This window comes from Triticum aestivum, chromosome 6D (assembly GCF_018294505.1).
Source record: "Triticum aestivum cultivar Chinese Spring chromosome 6D, IWGSC CS RefSeq v2.1, whole genome shotgun sequence".
NCBI classification, from domain to species: Eukaryota; Viridiplantae; Streptophyta; class Magnoliopsida; order Poales; family Poaceae; genus Triticum; species Triticum aestivum.
Window position 1 is genome coordinate 97,484,801 of NC_057811.1, and position 18,111 is coordinate 97,502,911.

The window sequence follows — 18,111 nt, forward strand, 5'->3', positions numbered from 1 at the left end:
CAAGAGGGCCAGGGCTGTGCACAGCGGCAGTGACGTCGACGATGATGACAACGGAGGGGACGCAGCCGGCCGCGCGAGGAAGAAGCTCCGGCTCACCGCGGAGCAGGCGGCGCTGTTGGAGAAAAGCTTCCGCGCCCACAACGTCCTCTCGCATGTACGTCCATGTCTTCTACTCAATCTCTCCTTGAAGTGCAAAGTAAGTTGCATGCGTCCGATTCTGACCGGATTGTTTTGTATTGCAGGTTGAGAAGCGCGATCTTGCGGGGCAGCTTGGGTTGAAGCCGAGGCAGGTGGAGGTGTGGTTCCAGAACAGGAGGGCGCGCACCAAGCTCAAGCAGACGGAGCTCGACTGCGAGCTGCTGCGCCGGTGGTGCGAGCGCCTCAGCGACGACAACGCGCGGCTCCGGAGCGAGCTCGCCGAGACACGCGCGGTCCTCCTCGTCGGTGGTTCACATGACTCGAGGCTCATGGGGTGTCCGTCCTGCAACAGGCTCGCCGGCGGCCGGAGGGCGGCCTAGTTGATTTCGACTGCGAGATTGATTACCGCCGCCATGGAACTAGTCAACTAGAAGTGCGCCGTCACGTAGCATAGCCTATAGCGTAGTGAATTATCTAGGCATGACCGAAATATAGTGTGTGTGGTGAGGTTTATGTAAACTCACACTCGCATGAACCTAACGAGCTGACAAGATTGATGCATGTATTAGCTACTGTGTACTTTGGTAGTTTCGTCATATGTGTTTACTTCCTCGCTCTGGATGGTCACGATTCCTGCATGATCTCGAGCAGCAAAATTGGCCCCAAATTAACTGCGGGAATCAGTTAGTCCACTAGTCATTGCTCATATCACATCTGACAAATGAGCGAACCTTCTTTCCATGATTCTTGCATTGGAATGGACAATCTTCGCCTTCGCGGTCAGTTCAATGGAAAGGTCGCAAGGTGCTCTTGAACTCTTGTATGGTTTTGAAAACAAAACCATCTCAGGCATGCATGGTTGAGATGGGTTCATGCTAAGCTTTTTCATGAGCCGCGAGATGAGCGTATCTCAGATGGTTAGGTTTCTTGTGATGGAAAACGATCGATCAGGGCTTAAGTCTTAGACATGGCACTGATGCTCATATTTTTCTGGATTTATTTAGTTTTTCCGGCGATGCTCGTTTCGTGGGAGGAATTGGACCGCGCAGCCTTGAGAAACCACCAAAGACGTTAGTACCGAAGACACCGAGCCATCTCCGAAGGGGCCGACTCGCCGTTGAGATTGCCGCTCGCTCCAGGCCATGCAACGCCGCTTCTGCAAAGAGGTAACGATGACAAAGAACAGAGACCATGGGGGGGCACGCGTAAATTATAGGAGATCATCGGGAGTTCGGGACCATCCCACGCCAAAGTCGAGCATGCTACATGTGAGGGACAAGACATGCCCGAAGACGCTGACCCGCTACAACCGAAAGGAACTGGGCTTCACAACGATGCCTTAAGAAGGTGATGATGCCAAGCGCCACTGCCGTTGAGTCCGAGAAGACGGACTAGGGTTTTCACCCGGAGCCATGACATCACAAGTGGACCCACAACAATGCGCTCAAGAGTGAAGCAACACACGCAAGCGTCATCGTCGCCAACACCGGAGCACATAGCTTTTCTGTGCCACCAACACAAGACCTCTATACCCAAACCAAGGAGCAGACACCACTGAAGCCACGACGACAATAGGATCATCCACCAATCCTCCCCTTGCCATCCACTTAGCTAAAAAGAGACACCACCTCTACCGCAGCTGCTTGTCGATGAGCCAAACATGCAGCCTCTCCTTCCAGGGGTCATCACCCCAACATCCAAGATCCCAAGACTCTGTCGACCATCATTATTGCAGCTCACCAACCACGGTAGCAAGAACGGGAAGGCACCTCCTTCCACTGCTGGACAACAGACACCGAGTCCCAACGGATCTGGTGACGTAGTCCCCCACACCGACGTTCCCCAACCAGTCCTGTCTAGACCAGGAGAGGGCACAACCAGCGCCTGATGACGACCCGCTGTTGAGCACGCCATGGCCATGGCCCTCTTCTGGCCTTGCCAACGCGCACACGAGCAAGGCCTTATCCGCGGCCAGCGAGTTGAGACCTCTGGCGACGGGACTGCCTGAATCAGAACCAGACCGAAGCAAACCGTTCCACACGCGCCGACATGGAAGGACCTCCGAGCTGCCACGGATTCACACACATCGCCGTCCACGACGAGAAAGCACTCCAAGGGGGAGAGCACCGCTGCCGTCGGCCGCACGGGGGGAGAAGAGAGAAAGAGGCGGTGGCACTATGTAAGGTTCGGTCGCCCCATGTCGCCTCGGACGAGAACGACACAGGGGCGAAAGCCTGTTTCAAGAGCAACACAGGGGGTATTTTGCAAATTTATCTGCTCAATTATACTCCGTTGAACAGTCACTGAGTGTCACTTTCTCCTTGATCTCGTTTACCCTTGCACCCTGACGGAAGCAACAGATTTCCTTAAATTATTTGTCCACGGTTTCACAACAGACATACTAATGATTATCTGGTTAACTCGCAGCATTTGATCACGGGTCCGACCAAGAAACCGAGTTCTGTCTCCGGGTCTCAATTAGCCCTCGATAACCATACAAGTTCCGTACGGCGAAGGATGGTCTTGGCCTAGCAGGATCCGGGCGTTTCCAATTTCAACCTTGGTTGCCCTTTTCAACAACCGCGGCGCGACCACCCGATGATTTGTCGCTAGCACGGGCGTCAAAAATCTCGATCACAGGGTTCGCATGCAGTGTACGAGTATGAGTCGAGCTTGAGAGATCTCGTCCACTTCTGGAAAGAAATGTTTGCGTTTCGGGATGCCTTGAACGAATGGGGCCTTTCCCTAGCTGGTTTCAGCAAGCGCGGCGCATCCATGAAATTTTGGGGCATCTTGAAGGCCGACTCGCGAACCGTTCGCATCCGTTTGAATCGCGCTGTCCGGACCACGGAAGCTATTTAACACGGTTCTGTATCGGTCCACGGCATGATCCAAACGTGATTTGTCACGCAAACCGGAGACAAACATAGGGGAGGTTTATGGGAGTTCGGACCGATCCCAAGCCCGCTTTTGACCGCCATGTCCCACCAAAAACCTCACCACCCTCCCGTGAGCACTTCCAGCCCGGCGCCACCTGCCTGCATGCATCATGTTGCTATAGAGCGCGCCGCTCCATATTAAAGACAGCTCAGGGCGGACACGACTTCTCACTACCTCCACCGCTGAAGCGATGCGACGGCCGAGGGCGTCGTCCGCTATACGTCCGGATAAACACGCCTCCTCGCCGCATTCAAACGCCTCCATTAAACTGCTTAGAAGCCCAGAAACCTACTCCGACCACACGTTCGCTCATGAGCAGGCCGGCATTAAACACAACGCCGGCCGAGCTCCTCCGGCCCGCCCTCTATTTAAACGAGGCCAGACGTCGGGCAAGAATCGCACCCCTCCGCCGCTCTCCAGTCTCCTCCTCCACCATTTTCTCCACTCTTCCGATGGCTTCCGAATAGCAGTTCTGCGGCATACAAGCCGGCTGGGTGGCCCGCCGAGTCAGCCGGATACGAGCAAGGCAGCTTGCTGCTCCACCTCACTCGCCTAGCCCGACGGAGCCAGTTGCCGCGGCCCCAAGCCGGCGCATGATTCAGCAACTGGTCGCTCTACACCAGTTCGAGGAGGAGTGACGAGTTGCTACACGCCGACACAACGGGGAGCACGGCGGCACGGGCATCAACGCTGCCGCCGACAATGCCGCGTCGTCCCGCGCCTCCCGTGTCTGCGACCGCACTTCCTGCGCCATGCAGGTGGAGACATGAGGCGGGTGCACGGAAGTTGACGAGTCGGTGGCCATCGCTTCCGCGTCCGCGTCCGTCGCCATCATTGAGGAGAAATAGAACATGGGATGTCGCCGCCGCTTGGGTCCCATGAAGGCCACCGTCAAGGCACCGCCAGCTTACACAGCCGGTGTCTTGCCTTCTCACAGGCTACCATCGTCCCCTTACCCAAAACCAACCATGGTCCCTATAGCGTAGGGACCCTTCCCCTCCGACTGAAGCATCAAGCGGTGGTTCCACTCAGATGAGCGGTTGGCGAGAGAGTTGCCCTTCGTGCTGAAGTATATACCTCCGGCTCACTGTTGCCGGTCATGAAGACAACGTTGGAGACCGGCCGCGCTTCAGTTCTCTTGGTTCATGGTCGGACACAGGGAACAGGCACCGACGACTATTTAGACCTAGCCGGACGAGCTCCGCTTAGTTGATGTAAATGTTATGAAATCCGTCATGTATAGATGAAATCCATCAAGTTTAAATGAAATCCGTCATGTTTATATAAAATCCGGTCGTGATTATATGAAATCCGGTCGTGTTTGATCGAATTTTGTCCGATTAGTTTGAGTTGTTGTCAAAATGTATGCGGCTAAGGTTGTATGGCGGCCTCCCGCATCCGTGTCAACGGAATGGTCCCCCTTTCCATGGATGGATGCGGGACGAATTTGCGAGTTGCCGTTGAAGATGCCCTTATGTCGAACAACAATTTTATATACGGTTCTAATACTGATCACAAATTTATTGAGAGGCCACTGGTCGAAAATGTAACCACAAGTGAAGAAACGTCAGGGCTACCTCAGTTGATAATTTTGGCAAAGTTCAGAGCCTTATGAATAACCCTTTTCCACCGTCTACGCTATGTGCCGAGTAGGTTCGATCATTCGCAAAAGAAAAATAGTAGGTTTGATCAATCACATGGGGATCTTTGGATTGGTGCCCCAATTTACCCATAGGAAAGCATAGTATAAAAAACTGGGCCGAACCGGCAGTTGGACCGAAAAAACCCAGAACCGGCGCCCTTATTGGTTTTTTAAGCTAAAAAGACCGACCTGCATTTGGACCGGAAAGAACCATGTAAAGCGGGTGGTTTTGCATGAACCGGTGTATAAAACCGGCATTGAACCAGTGTCACATATATACAAAAATAGAAAAATAACCTATGTCGAAGGGAATCGGATAACGCTAGAGTACCCGCCGTTCTGGGGCATCTGCGTCCGCCGATCCATGCGGTGCGCTCGACCTACCAGCGCATGTACTTTTTACAGCTGTGTCAAAGACTCAACCGTCCAGTCTTCTTTACATCTTATTTTTACTTATGTGTGCCTAATGGGTGGGCCTCGTTTGCCTGAGGACCCAGCATTGCAGTGCGTTTTGCTAGCGTTCTGTGTGAGAGAGGAGGGGTCGCAGCGAACGCCCGGTAAAAACCTAAATTCCACTCCCTCCCTCCTCCTTTTCCTCCTCTCTCTCTCCCTTGCTGCGCCGCCGCCACCTCTCCTCCTTTTCCTCCCCTCTCTCCCTTGCTGCGCCGCTGGCTCTCCTCCTCTCTCTCCCTTGCTGCGCCGCTGGCTCTCCTCCTCTCTCTCCCGTGCCGCCCCACTCCTCCTTCTCCCCATGCTAGCCCCTCCACCTGCCATCTGCAGCGCCATAGGCGGTCAGATCGTTGGGGTGAGCAGGCGGCCATCTCTGGTGTGTCCTATGGAGGAGCGGAGGTGGGTGAGGATGATGGTGATGGCGACCAGAGGCCCATGGCAGTGGGATGGAGGAAAGATGCAGAAGGCCGGCAATAGGCGAGCCATGAGCCAAGGGACGGCGTTCCTTCTCTGCTGAGGATTTGGGGATTGCTCAGGTTTGGAGCAGCAAACCATGAAGATATGGGGTTGCACGGGAAGCCACCATGATTCGCAGTTTGAATTGTCCCTGCAGCGGATTGGGGTGGATATGCTCGGCACCGGCGCACCACCCAGCATCCGTAGGTATAGCAGCCTTGAGCAACATCTCTTCCTAGCCTCGCCCCCGATCTACAACATTTTTTTTGTCCCATATTGAGAGGTTGTAGATGTGCACAATAGTTGTTTGTGTAAATATCTGAGGGGAAAGACTACTCAGGGAAGATTTTGATATTTATGCCTCTTCTTTTGTTTGAAGAGGTGAGCTTTTATTATGGATATTTACAATAGTGTGTTACTTCAAGTGCATCTCTGTTGTTCATGATATTTGGGCAATTTTGTTGTTGAACATATTTACAGTAATATCAGAACATTAAAGAAATCTTTACTATTTAGTTGTGTGCTATTACTTTTAGGATTGTAAGATTTGAAGTCCTCAAAATATCTGAGAAACACCAAGGTCGACTGTTTCTTCCAGTCTTAGTATGCATTTAAGTCATATCTAAACTGATGGATACTGGTATCTTTGGTGTTCTTGTTTATTGCACAGGCAACAAAAGGATGATGGGGAGACCAAGCGAAGTATTCATGATGCTCTGTGTGTTGCAAGGAATCTGATCATCAACAACTCAATTGTGTATGGTGGTGGCTCAGCAGAAATATCTTGCTCAATTGTTGTTGAAGCTGCAGCGGATCGGCATCCTGAAGTTGAGCAGGTAATTGTGGTCTTGGAACTGGTACTACAAAAGAAAGCCATATATGCTTTAGAAGTGATTGTTCTTCTTTGTACTTTCAGTACGCAATCAGGGTGTTTCCTGATGCTTTGGATGCTATTTCCACTAGCTTTACCTGAAAACAGTGGTGGCGCTGGTCGGTCGTCGCCTCTCCACCGGCTATTGTTTGGCGGCGTCAAGCAGAACGCCGAGGATGCGCCGCTCTGTCTCAGGGCTCAACGCCCACTTGGACGCAGAGGTTGGCAGGTTCTCGCTCTTCACCGGGGCTCCGACGGTCGTGCTTGGTGTGGCAGCGCTGGACAGCGGCAAGAAGGAAGAGCATGCGCGGCCCGCGATGCCAGGCCCCTGGCCCTCCTCCCTCAAGCTCAAGGCGGCGATGAGATGGTTGGAATGGTGCTGCTGCTCCGTAGGTACTAGCTTCTGCAGTGTCTCTTGCTCCCTCAATTTCCTTGCCTCCTCTTGAATTCAATGGACGCAGAACATGTTTTGACAAATTGGGCTGTGTGCACCCTATTTGTGTGACGGCAAGAAGGGAGAAGCAAGAGATATATTTTTTTTGCTTCGGTTAGTAAAGGAATAATGAAGTGGTATTTATTCGGTTATCACCCGTTCAATATTTTGAATTGTGCTTATGCTTATTGCAGCCAGGTGATTAGGGTGAATTGATTGCTCTTGGCTCCCAAATACTTCTATCAATGGCTCATGTTCAAAATACAAATAGGATATGTCACTGCATCTTATTCCCAAAGAAGTGTTGTGCTCTCCTTTGTTGTGAGCTCGTCACCTGTTGCGCTCGCGTCTATGCCGTTCTTGCGCCGGTGCTTACCATCTCTTTAAGGTGTATTATGAATGAGTTGCAGTAATACTCTTATGATTATAATGCATGAAAATCTGTGTCAACATAAGTGTACTGGTGACTTGACTTCGGACTGTAATTTAGTCTCTGTTATTGTTACTTGTGCCCAAGTAGCCACATTTCTGCTGACCGAGCATTCTGTCTGTAGTACCGAAAAATGCCCAGAACATTATGACTGGGTAAACATTATTTATTTGTATGTGAAAATTTGGGTAAAGCTTGTGGCTCCTGAATGGAAAGGAAGTATGGGTCAAGAAAACCTAGGCTGGTTGAGAAAATACACGAGTAGACGGTCATGGATTACATGGCCTAATTTGCTAAATGAACAATGGTCGAAGAAACGGTTGACATGCGCATCCTTTTTTTTTTGTAAACTGCAGGCCTTGATGGATGTGTCAGTTCAGTTTTCTTCATTTTAGTTTTTTGTTTCTGCAGGGAATCAGGTTTTATGCTCGGTGGGGATGTTGTTTGTCTACTTTTATCTTATGCAAAATAAGGTTGGGATTATATTATGGGGCAATTTGTTTTTGTAGGTTCAGCAATCAGTTTTTGGGATAATCAGTTTTTTTGTGGCATAACTAATTGTGAACTGTACCAGTGTAGATTTAGTTTTTCCTGAGTTTTGTGTAGCCTGTCATCTTTGCTTTTCTGTGTTTTCTCCATTTTATTTTCAGTTTTTCTGCCAGATAGGCAATGAGTCAGTAGATCATGTTTTCACCTTGTTTTATTCAGGCATATTTTAGTTTTAAATATTCCCCAGTGATATTCATTCGTTCAGATCAAACTTTTTAGACTCTTAACGCAAATGTACAGGGGTATAGTTGGGGGAGGGGTTACAGACAAATCTCCAGACTGAAACTTCTTTTGTCCAGCGTAATGAGGCTTTTTTAGCGCTCCTTGGTCCGTAATGCTTCAACTTTTTTCTGTCTACTTGCAGTTTCCAATCGCTGCATCTTTTCACCTCCTACTTCATGATGTGTGTGGTGTATTACTCAGCATGCGGATATACTCAGGGGCAGGCAGGGATGCGTTCAGTGTGTACTGTTATGGCCGGTTTAGCTAGGCCCACCGGGCAATCTTAGTCCACAAGTTATCTTAGGTTAATTCTTATGCAAGTTATCTTAGGTTAATTCTTATGCAAGTTATCTAGGTTATAAATATAGGCTGTAAGACTCTTTTTGGAATTAAGCAATAAGAATATTATTATCCCTATTGCCCGGCTCCCAGAGGAGCCGGAACCCTAGCCGCCGCCGCCATCTCCCTCCGACGCGACGGCGCCCAGCCGCCGGCGCGCCCGGTCAACGCCCCGTCCCACTCCATCCTTCCCCTACAACCTCCGGAACAGGTCCGGTAGGACCCCTGGTTCTACCAATTTGGTATCAGGTACCCGGGTTTCGACCATGTCTTCACCGCCACCACCACCGCTGCTGCCCCTTACCACCACCACCGCCGCCGCGTCATCTGCGATCGCCACGGGGCAGCTGGCCCTTCCGTCGGCGCTGCTGGATCTCATCTCCGGCGCGCCCACCGGCCTGCTGCCACCCCCCGTCACCACTACGCCGCCAGCTCCATCGACTCTCCCGGCCCAATACTCCCCGGAGGCCATGGCCGGTGTCCTGAACGACCTGGTCGTCGCGGTCCAGGGCATCCGGCTTTACCTGGCCAGCCCGTACGGGCCGTCACCGCCGCTCCCGCCGCCCGTGCCCTCCGGACCGCCGGCTCTTCCGTGGTACTCGTGCCCGCGGCCCTCGCCGGAGGATACCCGGCGCTACCGCCGCCGTCCGCTCCAGAGCCGGCCTGGCCGCAGTGGGCCGCGCCAGCGCCTGCGGTGCCACCCGCGGCTGCCCCGCCCGCCCCAGCCCCGTGGCTGGTCTGGCCCGCGCCGGTTCCATCCACGCCGGCTGCGCCGGCTCCACCGAGCGGGCCACCGGCGGCCGCGGCGCCCCTCTGGCACTTGGCGCCGGCGCCCTCAGCGGCTCCGTGGCCGCTACAGCAGACGCCGCAGGCGGGGGCCACCGGCCCTCTGCAGCCGCCGTTCTCCGCGCCGGCCTGCACCGGGCTGCCGCTGCTGCCGTTCCCGATGGGCCACCCCGGCGGGTCCACTCCGGCCGCGGGCCCTCTGTGGTATTTACAGCCGCCGTCCCCCGCGGCCACCGACGCGCCGGCCCACCCTCCGCCACCGACGCTGCAACCACCGGCGCCGCCCCTGCCCAGCTCGAGGGCACCCTCGCCTACGACGGCCTCCCCACCATTGACCGGGCGCCGTCATCATCACTGCTCCGCCCCACCGAGCCGGTCGGCCATGGCGCGCCGACCCAGACGTCGCCACGGTTCGCCAAGATCGATTTCGCCACTTATGACGGCACAGAGGACCCGCTTAAGTGGCTCAACCAGTGTGAGCAGTTTTTCCGTGGCCAGCGCACGCTCGCGTCGGAGCGCACTTGGCTGGCATCCTACCACCTGGCATCCTACCACCTCCGCGGTGCAGCCCAGACCTGGTACTACGCCCTCGAGCAGGACGAGGGCAGCATGCCTCCTTGGGAGCGCTTCCGCGAGCTCTGCCTCCTTTGCTTTGGGCCTCCGGTTCGCGGGAGCCGCCTGGCAGAGCTCGGCCGCCTTCCCTTCACCTCCACGGTGCAGGATTACGCCGACCATTTCCAGGCCCTGGCATGCCATGCGTCGGGTGTGACGGCGCAGCAGCGGGTCGACCTCTTTGTCGGTGGACTTCCGGATCACATCCGCGTGGACGTGGAGCTTCGGGGACCCCAGGATCTCCAGTCGGCCATGTACTGCGCCCGCGCGTTCGAGCGCCGCGCGGTGGCCATCCAGCAGGAATCACCGTCCCGGACCGCTGGGTCGCTTCCCGGGCCGGATTCCGTGCAAGGTCGGCCTACGCAGGCTTCTGCGGCACCCCTCGCCGCGACCGCGGCGCGCCCGTTCCGCCGGCTCACCTCAGCTGAGCTACTCGAGCGTCGCCGCCAAGGGTTGTGCTTCAACTGCGACGAGCCCTACACGCCCGGCCATGCCTGCCCTCGACTCTTCTACCTGGAGGTTGCAGACTACATTCCGGAGGACACCGTCGCCGCCGACCTGGCCGCCCCAGCTGTCGAGAAGGTGTTTGACGCTGGTTGATCGCCTCGAGGAGTTCCGCAAGCGCTTCCCCACCTTACAGCTCGAGGACGAGCTGTTTGTGCAGGCGGGGAGAAGTGTTATGGCCGGTTTAGCTAGGCCCACCGGGCAATCTTAGCCCACAAGTTATCTTAGGTTAATTCTTATGCAAGTTATCTAGGTTATAAATATAGGCTGTAAGACTCTTTTTGGAATTAAGCAATAAGAATATTATTATCCCTATTGCCCGGCTCCCAGAGGAGCCGGAACCCTAGCCGCCTCTAACCCTAGCCGCCGCCGCCATCTCCCTCCGACGCGACGGCGCCCAGCCGCCGGTGCGCCCGATCAACGCCCCGTCCCACTCCATCCTTCCCCTACAACCTCCGGAGCAGGTCTGGTAGGACCCCTGGTTCTACCATGTACTCCCTCTTATTTTCTTTCTTTGTATCGGAGTATTTCATTTGTATCAGTTTATCTTATTTTCTTTTTTTATTGGATTATTCGTTGTTCTTCTAAGGGTTGTCAATGGCATAAAATGGGTTCTGTAAACTTCATTTTTTTATAATCATTTAATTATTTATCAAGCAGTTGCCACTGTAAAATATTATCATCAGGCCATTGTTACCCTCAACATTAACTTTTTGCCTGAAGAGCTATGTGATACAGAAAAGAGCCTTTCCTTTCAGGCACTGCAAAGGAGAGTATGATACCAGGATCAACTAGCTAGGCAAGGTATGGAGGTGTATAATTCACTTGCTCTGTACTCTCAAGCATATGGGATCTAATGTTCCTGATGAAGATATTTCCCTCCTCCCACAGGCTTTTTGCTAAGGTTAAATAAGAAGAGATTGCACTTTTAAGAAGACCTCTTGTTGACTATCCAGTGAAGGTACTATGCATACTGCATACAAAATATTACATTACCTTTTTTACCCCCTTCCACGTGCTCTGTTTTCACTTTCGGTATGCATCCACAAAATCTAACTGGACTCTCTTGGTCTGATGTCTTGTATTTCGAAGCCACAATACTTAATGAGAAACATATTATGGAAAAGCGCATTGCATATATGCGAATGGTAAGTATCTTTATCTTACCAGGTTAAAATACTATCTTGGAGTACACCAGACTAATTGTATAACACATTGTTTTCAGGCATTTGATCAGCAGCAACAAGATTTGGTTGATGTTGCATCAAAATCTTTAGCCTATAGACAAGACATAATCCCAACATGTCAAGGTATTGTGTTCTCTCTATTGATTTTGACATCACTTCATAATATCGGTTTTCAGCCTGTTCTTCTCACATTAAAACATCATCGTTCAGTTATATGTACTAATTAGTCGCATGTGCTTTTGTTGGGCTTGTCAGTATCCTATTTGCCTGGAGAAATACATGTTGTGGTAAGCCGTAATTGTTAGTCTTGCTCATATGCATCCACAAAGGGTATCTGCCATTTTCCTTGTGGTACTCTTGAATCAGAGTTATTTTTTATGCCGCTCTTGTTCTCCATTCATATTGATTTAGTAGCAAGTTGTAGGTTAAATTTTGACATCGGATAAAATTCTTTGCAACTAGAGGGTCAATGTCAAATAGTCATATTTATCCAGCGGTCCTTCCTGTAGAAAGCAAGAACTTTTTTGATGCCGCTCTTGTTTTCCATTCATATTGATTTACTAGCAAGTTGTAGGTTAAATTTTGACATCGGATAAAATTCTTTGCAACCAGAGGGTCAATGTCAAAGAGTCAGATTTATCTAGCGGTCCTTCTGGTCGAAAGCAAGATTTTTTTATGCTGCTCTTGTTCTCCATTCATATTGATTTACTAGCAAGTTGTAGGTTAAATTTTGACATCGGATAAAATTCTTTGCAACCAGAGGGTCAATGTCAAAGAGTCATATTTATCCAGCGGTCCGTTCTGTCGAAAGCAAGAAAATGTTCTGAAAGGTTTGTTGACAGTTATACAAGGTTCATCGACTTATCTTTTTCTTTGTCATTACTTTGAATTTGTAGACTTGATGATATGTTGTCATGTTCTCTTATTTCACCACTGTCATGAGGGCTTATAGTTCTGCCATTTTACACATGTACGGTTTCTCCATTCGCTCAACCCAGAATATGGAATTGCTGGAATTTTTGAAATGTTGGCAAGTTCCCTTCCTTCTTCGCCTCCCTCCATTACATCCCCAAGGATTCATAACTTTCTCATTTTAGTTGTCTTTTCAAGAGTTTTGTTAAATTCTTGATGAACTGCACATACGCAGCACAAGGCTTATCAGACATGGTTTTATTTTGAGAACCTTTTAGGTAAATATGAGTATGATTTTATTATTTTCGTGGATGTAATTTTAAAAGTTCACATTTCTCTTTTTTTTATAAAATGGACTTGCCCAATATCGATATTGTCTCGAGTAAGAAATTAATCTTTTGTTTGCCTAAAATTTTGATTCATGTAAATTTTATAGTTGGTTTATTTCACAGGTTTGGTTTCTTTATCAGAGGTTGCTTGATCTGATGGTGGATGAAACTTGGTTTGGTTGGGACTGAGTCATTTTGGCTCTTCTTGGTGGCAACTAATTACGTATTTATACCGAGAATCAATAAACATGAGGCAGGCTGACCAGCTTCAAATACGTAATTAGTTGCCACATAGCGGTTGTCACTGGAGACTTGACCAGCCTGGACTTTACGTACTTCCTGTGTTATTTCTTCTTTGATTTAGGGAAAATCAATTGCATGAGATAAGTGTCAAAATTAGTACTCGCCGACACTTACTTTGGGACACTTGTAAATAGGTGTCAGTTCTAATTTATCTCAGTCTCGGTTTTCACATCTGATTCGGGGTCTTGAGCCCTCCTCATTCATTTGAACATGTGATTTATTTTTATTTCTACTATAAATTGAGCTAATTAGAAATTCTATAAATGTGTTTTTCTTGATAAATTAAAGCTTCTGATGATGTGTACTGGATTTTCATGTCTTTTCTTTCATCATAGATCAGTTAGGTATTATCCAGGCCCATGTACCCGTCCTTGATGATGGCTTCCATGAGCTAAGGTTGCAAGGGTAAACTAAGTTGGGATTTTGCAGCGGTGAGGGTCACAACTATCGGTGGAGATGAAGCTAAAGAGCTCACAAAAATTCTACAGATTCATCAAACACCGAAGGAGGTTAGTGTGTACCTGAGCAGCAACAGCGCCCGTTATGGTATTGTTGGAGCCTCCCATGCTGTGGAAAGTCACCAGCTTCAGGGAGCGACAGTGGCAACTACAAGGATTTGGCTCGTTGATACGAGCAACGGCGACCCCATTTGTCGATTCCGCAGCTCCGAGCTGCAGTGGGAGCTGCCGGGCCGCTGAGATGCAGATGGAGCTGTTGCGCCTCCGAGCTGCCGGGCCGCCGAGATGCAGATGGAGCTAGTGGGAGCCGCTCTGGCGCCAAGCTGCAGCGTGAGCCGCCCACGAAGATGGAGCCCAAGGTGCCCTCGTCCACCTCCTCCTGGTGCTTTCTCACTTCACTTCAACATGAGTAAGGGGGAGGGGAACCGGATGAAGAACTGGTCGATGGAACCAAGGATGCCAGACACGTTGTTGGCGTTCTGGGTCCTGGTGGCAGTCCGTGAAGCAACTATTGGCGTGTGTTTTTGTCCCTCGGCACACGTATCTTAAGGGCATGACTGTAATTTTCTTTATCTTTGAGGTTTGTCATGTTACTCAAATTGTAATCCTGGTGGAGCCTTTTGGTTCTGGTTTTAATGAAAGCAGGGAGCCCCCCTCCTTGGGAGGGCAGGGCTCGGAGTTTGCCAAAAAAAGGACTAGCAGTCAACCACGGAGCAGAAGATTTGAACAGAATTGCAAATTTGCCAAGGGGCAGTAGAGCCGTTTTGCATGGTGCTGTGCAAATCGGTAGTATTTTTCACTTATGCATGTGTTATCATGAAGAACTTCGTTGCCGCACAAACCGTGAAAAAGAAATGTCTTCGGATCAAAGAGAGATTGTAGGTTGTACTTCGTTACAAATCACAAATCAGTCACATATGCATGGTTTGAATATTTAGCTCGCTGTCGCTTTTTGCCTGATACAGTACATACACAGCCATCTTATGTCCAGTCCTGATACACTAGCAATTTCATACTAATGGCCTGTGAAATTAGGTCCAATAAAACCAGTCTCACTATATTAAGACACATGAATCACTGTTAAACATGCCAACTGAAATCACAGCGAGATAAATCAGCTTAATTATTCCACTACTTTCAAGATGACAGCAGTTAAACAAGAGGAGGTAGACACAGCCAGTGATTACTTATAATTGTTTGTACATCGGAAAGAATATTGCTTCTTCTTCACTAATGCGTGCTATTTGATCAGTCTCTTTTTTAATTAACACATATGCATGCAAGTTGATCAACAATCTAATAAAACAAACTTATTCCAGGGACCAATAGGTGTTCTGTTTGCTATTCATTAATGCTCTGGTTTATTTGTTGTTACATGTACACGCAATGCTTACTGCTTCTCACTGATTATACACGATAAATAGCCTTTTCTATTTTTCACTGATACACACAATCTAATTTACCATCCAATTAAATGAAATGTGTTTTCGGATTCAATAGGTCTTCTGTTTCTTTATGTTGTCCTCTGTTTGTGTTCCAAACTCTTATCATGATCACCTTATCTATTCGTCACATCCGAACCGATGTGTCGCAAGCACAACAAGCCATTCGAGTACATTCATCGCCCACGCAAAGGAAACTCAATCCAAAAGTTCAAAGGCAACAAAATCAATCTAAAGCCTGGAAAGTCCATTCTACGTGGTAAGAGCCACATTACTCTTCTCATTCCAACAACTCTTGCAACAACTGCTAAATGGTATAACTTTGTACAATTTAACATAGGTGAGCCTAGCATCCACCACCTAGATGAGTTTAGTCGCCACGTTGTGTAGGGCAACACAGTTGAGCTCTACAGACATAATGTTCGTAGACCGCGAAAGATCATCCGCAGCACCACCACACCTGATCGCTACTATATGTGCCACACGACGGAAACGTTTGCTACAGTGGGCAAAAGGATGGTAATCCTTTGCAGTTGCTCTGTCCTATTTCATACCATGGCATCGAATAAAATGATATACTAACTAGCCTTTAATGTCATTTACAATACTTTGGGGTTCACTTTTCTATGGGCTCTCTTTTTCCACACATGGATGCTGACCATGGTAAACTGCCAATCACTACTGGAGACGGGATTACCGCTGTCACAACCCGCTTTATCAAGGGTGTTGACAAAAGGGTCACCATCACTAGAGGCCGGAGCGACTTCTTCCGTCAGGCGCACATGAAGAAAGGTCAAGCATATGCTTTCGCCTTCAAATGCACTTTCAAGGGACTGCGCCTGATCGTCTACTCAATATAAACAAGTTGCAAGATCACCTTGTTATATAACTTAGCATTAGTATAGATGTCTACTAAGACTTCTGTGTTTATCATCCTTTTTGCATCTTATGTAATCCTAAGACCATCCTGTGCGTTATTTGCTGCTTAGTCTGCTGTGTGGTATGCTTTTGAAACATCCATATATACGCACTCTTACAATACTTGGCTTACACTCGGCCTTTGCGCCATTGGCGCAACGGGTCATCTAGTTCAAACAGAGGATGCTAGATATAGGTGCATGAGTTACACCTTTGACCCAATAGCCATCTTGGTCGGCCAACTTTCTTTTCAATTTTATGTACATTATTGATTTTACATCTATTTATTATTACACAAAATGTATTATTTATGGTATAAAAAACCGTACATCGAACCGGTGAACCGATGATTCGAACAGTAAAAACCTGAACCGGCGGGCCTCGCTGGTTCGATCAGCGGTTCTATTTTTTAAACTATGCGGGAAAGTGGTCAGTTGATATCGAATTTTTGGCGAGTCTTGGCAACCCCAGCCTTTCCGTTGACTTTCACGCCAACGGATGGGGAGATCCGGATGGGCAAAGAAGGGTGCGCCAATTTTTTGTGCGCCCATGCATTGGCAGTGTCTTTGTAGGCTAAATCCAAACAGGTCTGTGGTTCCTGCTTAGTAAGTACTACTTTTTTAGTTTATTAGGCCCATGTGCATCCCAAGGTTGATGATTTGATCAACATAATCTGAGTTATATATTACTTCCTCCAATCCATATGAATTGATGTGGGTTTAGTACAACATTGTGGGGGAAGTTAAAAAGTTATAGAATTAGAAACTTAAATGTCTATTTTCTAACGGCATAAATTTTGTGATATATAACTCATAGTATTAGACCGACCTAGAGATACGCGCAGGACCTATAAACCAGAAAGGAGGGAGTATGGGTGAACGTCAGGTACTCTTTTCGTTATAATTTACCATGAATAATAACTTCATCTTATGTAAAATTTTATGATTTATTGGCCAAGCTTTTTGAAAAAATCATTGACATCTACCATACAAATAATATCATTAAATATATTTTCACATCACATAGATTTGTTATTATAAATGTTTATTGTTCTAACTTGGTTAAATTTTGGAAAATTTGACTTAGAACAATACTAAGAGGTAATGAAAACAAAGGGAGTGCGACTTTTTGAGTCTTGGAATTCAAGTTTTGGGTCTCCCCATGTTCCCTTCCATTTTTTTTCTCTCCGTTGCATTATGAAAATGAGACATGAGTAGCTTTTTATGTAGAACCAATGTATCTTTATGAATTCGATAACTGAACTTTGTGTCCATACTTGAGAAATATACTTGTAAAGTTTTTGAAACAATGGAATAGTTGGTACTTATATAAAATATTTCTAAATTGATTGAGATATTAACAATTTGTGGGAAATCTCAATTTTTTTAAATTTGATTGAAGTATAACTGAAATAAGTAAAATTTGTGCTAGTATTTATGAAATCTATATTAGTGATATGAATGAAGTCATCAAAATTTGTGCGAAGTCTCTATGAAATGTTTCTGAACTGATTCAAATCCGATTGTAACATTTAAATTTGTTTGGTTATTCATGATTCTTAAACAATCTCAAATGACACATAAATAATCTAAAAACTGTTTATAAAAAGCGATTATTTGGAATGCACTAGAATAATAGAATTTGGTTGGAATATGAACAAATAATTGTAATGTTTTTTAATGGGCCCAAATATTTGACTGTCATTGTGGAGGCTACCAACACTAAGGGGACTAATTCTCGATCCGTCGGTGGTATATGTTTGTCATTCGAACAACAACACTACTGGCGGACCTAAATCTTGACTCATTAGTTGTGACTTATTTTTATTAAATCTGAATCGTTTCACATAACTGCTCTCGTGAAAGAGGCTTTCCATCCTGCTTTATATATAAATCAACAACATCTGAACAAAGTATGGGACCAATCGATACAAGATGATGAGGTAGCCCTCATACAGTACCGGTCCCAAGATAAACGGATCACTCAGTACGCATACGAGTAGTCTACTAAAAAAAGCACAGGGAAAACTAAGTGCAATGCCCCCGCTATGCTCTATGACACCTAAGCTTCACGACAACGCCCCCAGGTGGGATACACGCTGCAAAAAAAGGGCAAGATATGAAACCTTTTGTCTATAAAAAGAATAGCGAAAAACGATTTAGGTCGGTTTTGAAAGCATCAACGTTTATA

General features: G+C 48.1%; 1 protein-coding gene and 1 long non-coding RNA gene across 3 annotated transcripts; both read left to right on the forward strand.

Moving 5' to 3' along the window:
- The first annotated feature begins 5,270 nt into the window (after positions 1-5,270).
- LOC123143817 (uncharacterized) lies at positions 5,271-10,468 on the forward strand. Its single transcript, XM_044562816.1, has 5 exons — positions 5,271-5,833; positions 6,297-6,462; positions 6,590-6,896; positions 7,772-7,833; positions 9,656-10,468. The coding sequence occupies exons 1-5, from the start codon at positions 5,724-5,726 to the stop codon at positions 10,466-10,468; spliced, it is 1,458 nt and encodes a 485-aa protein (XP_044418751.1). The 5' UTR covers positions 5,271-5,723.
- An 84-nt stretch (positions 10,469-10,552) lies between these two features.
- Positions 10,553-13,361, forward strand: LOC123143818 (uncharacterized). 2 transcript variants are annotated; one of them, XR_006471070.1, is made up of 4 exons: positions 10,553-11,176; positions 11,264-11,333; positions 11,465-11,520; positions 11,598-13,361. It is a non-coding gene; the product is annotated as an uncharacterized lncRNA (long non-coding RNA). The 2 variants fall into 2 exon arrangements; XR_006471071.1 differs by having other exon boundaries at positions 11,264-11,520.
- Positions 13,362-18,111: the final 4,750 nt, after the last annotated feature.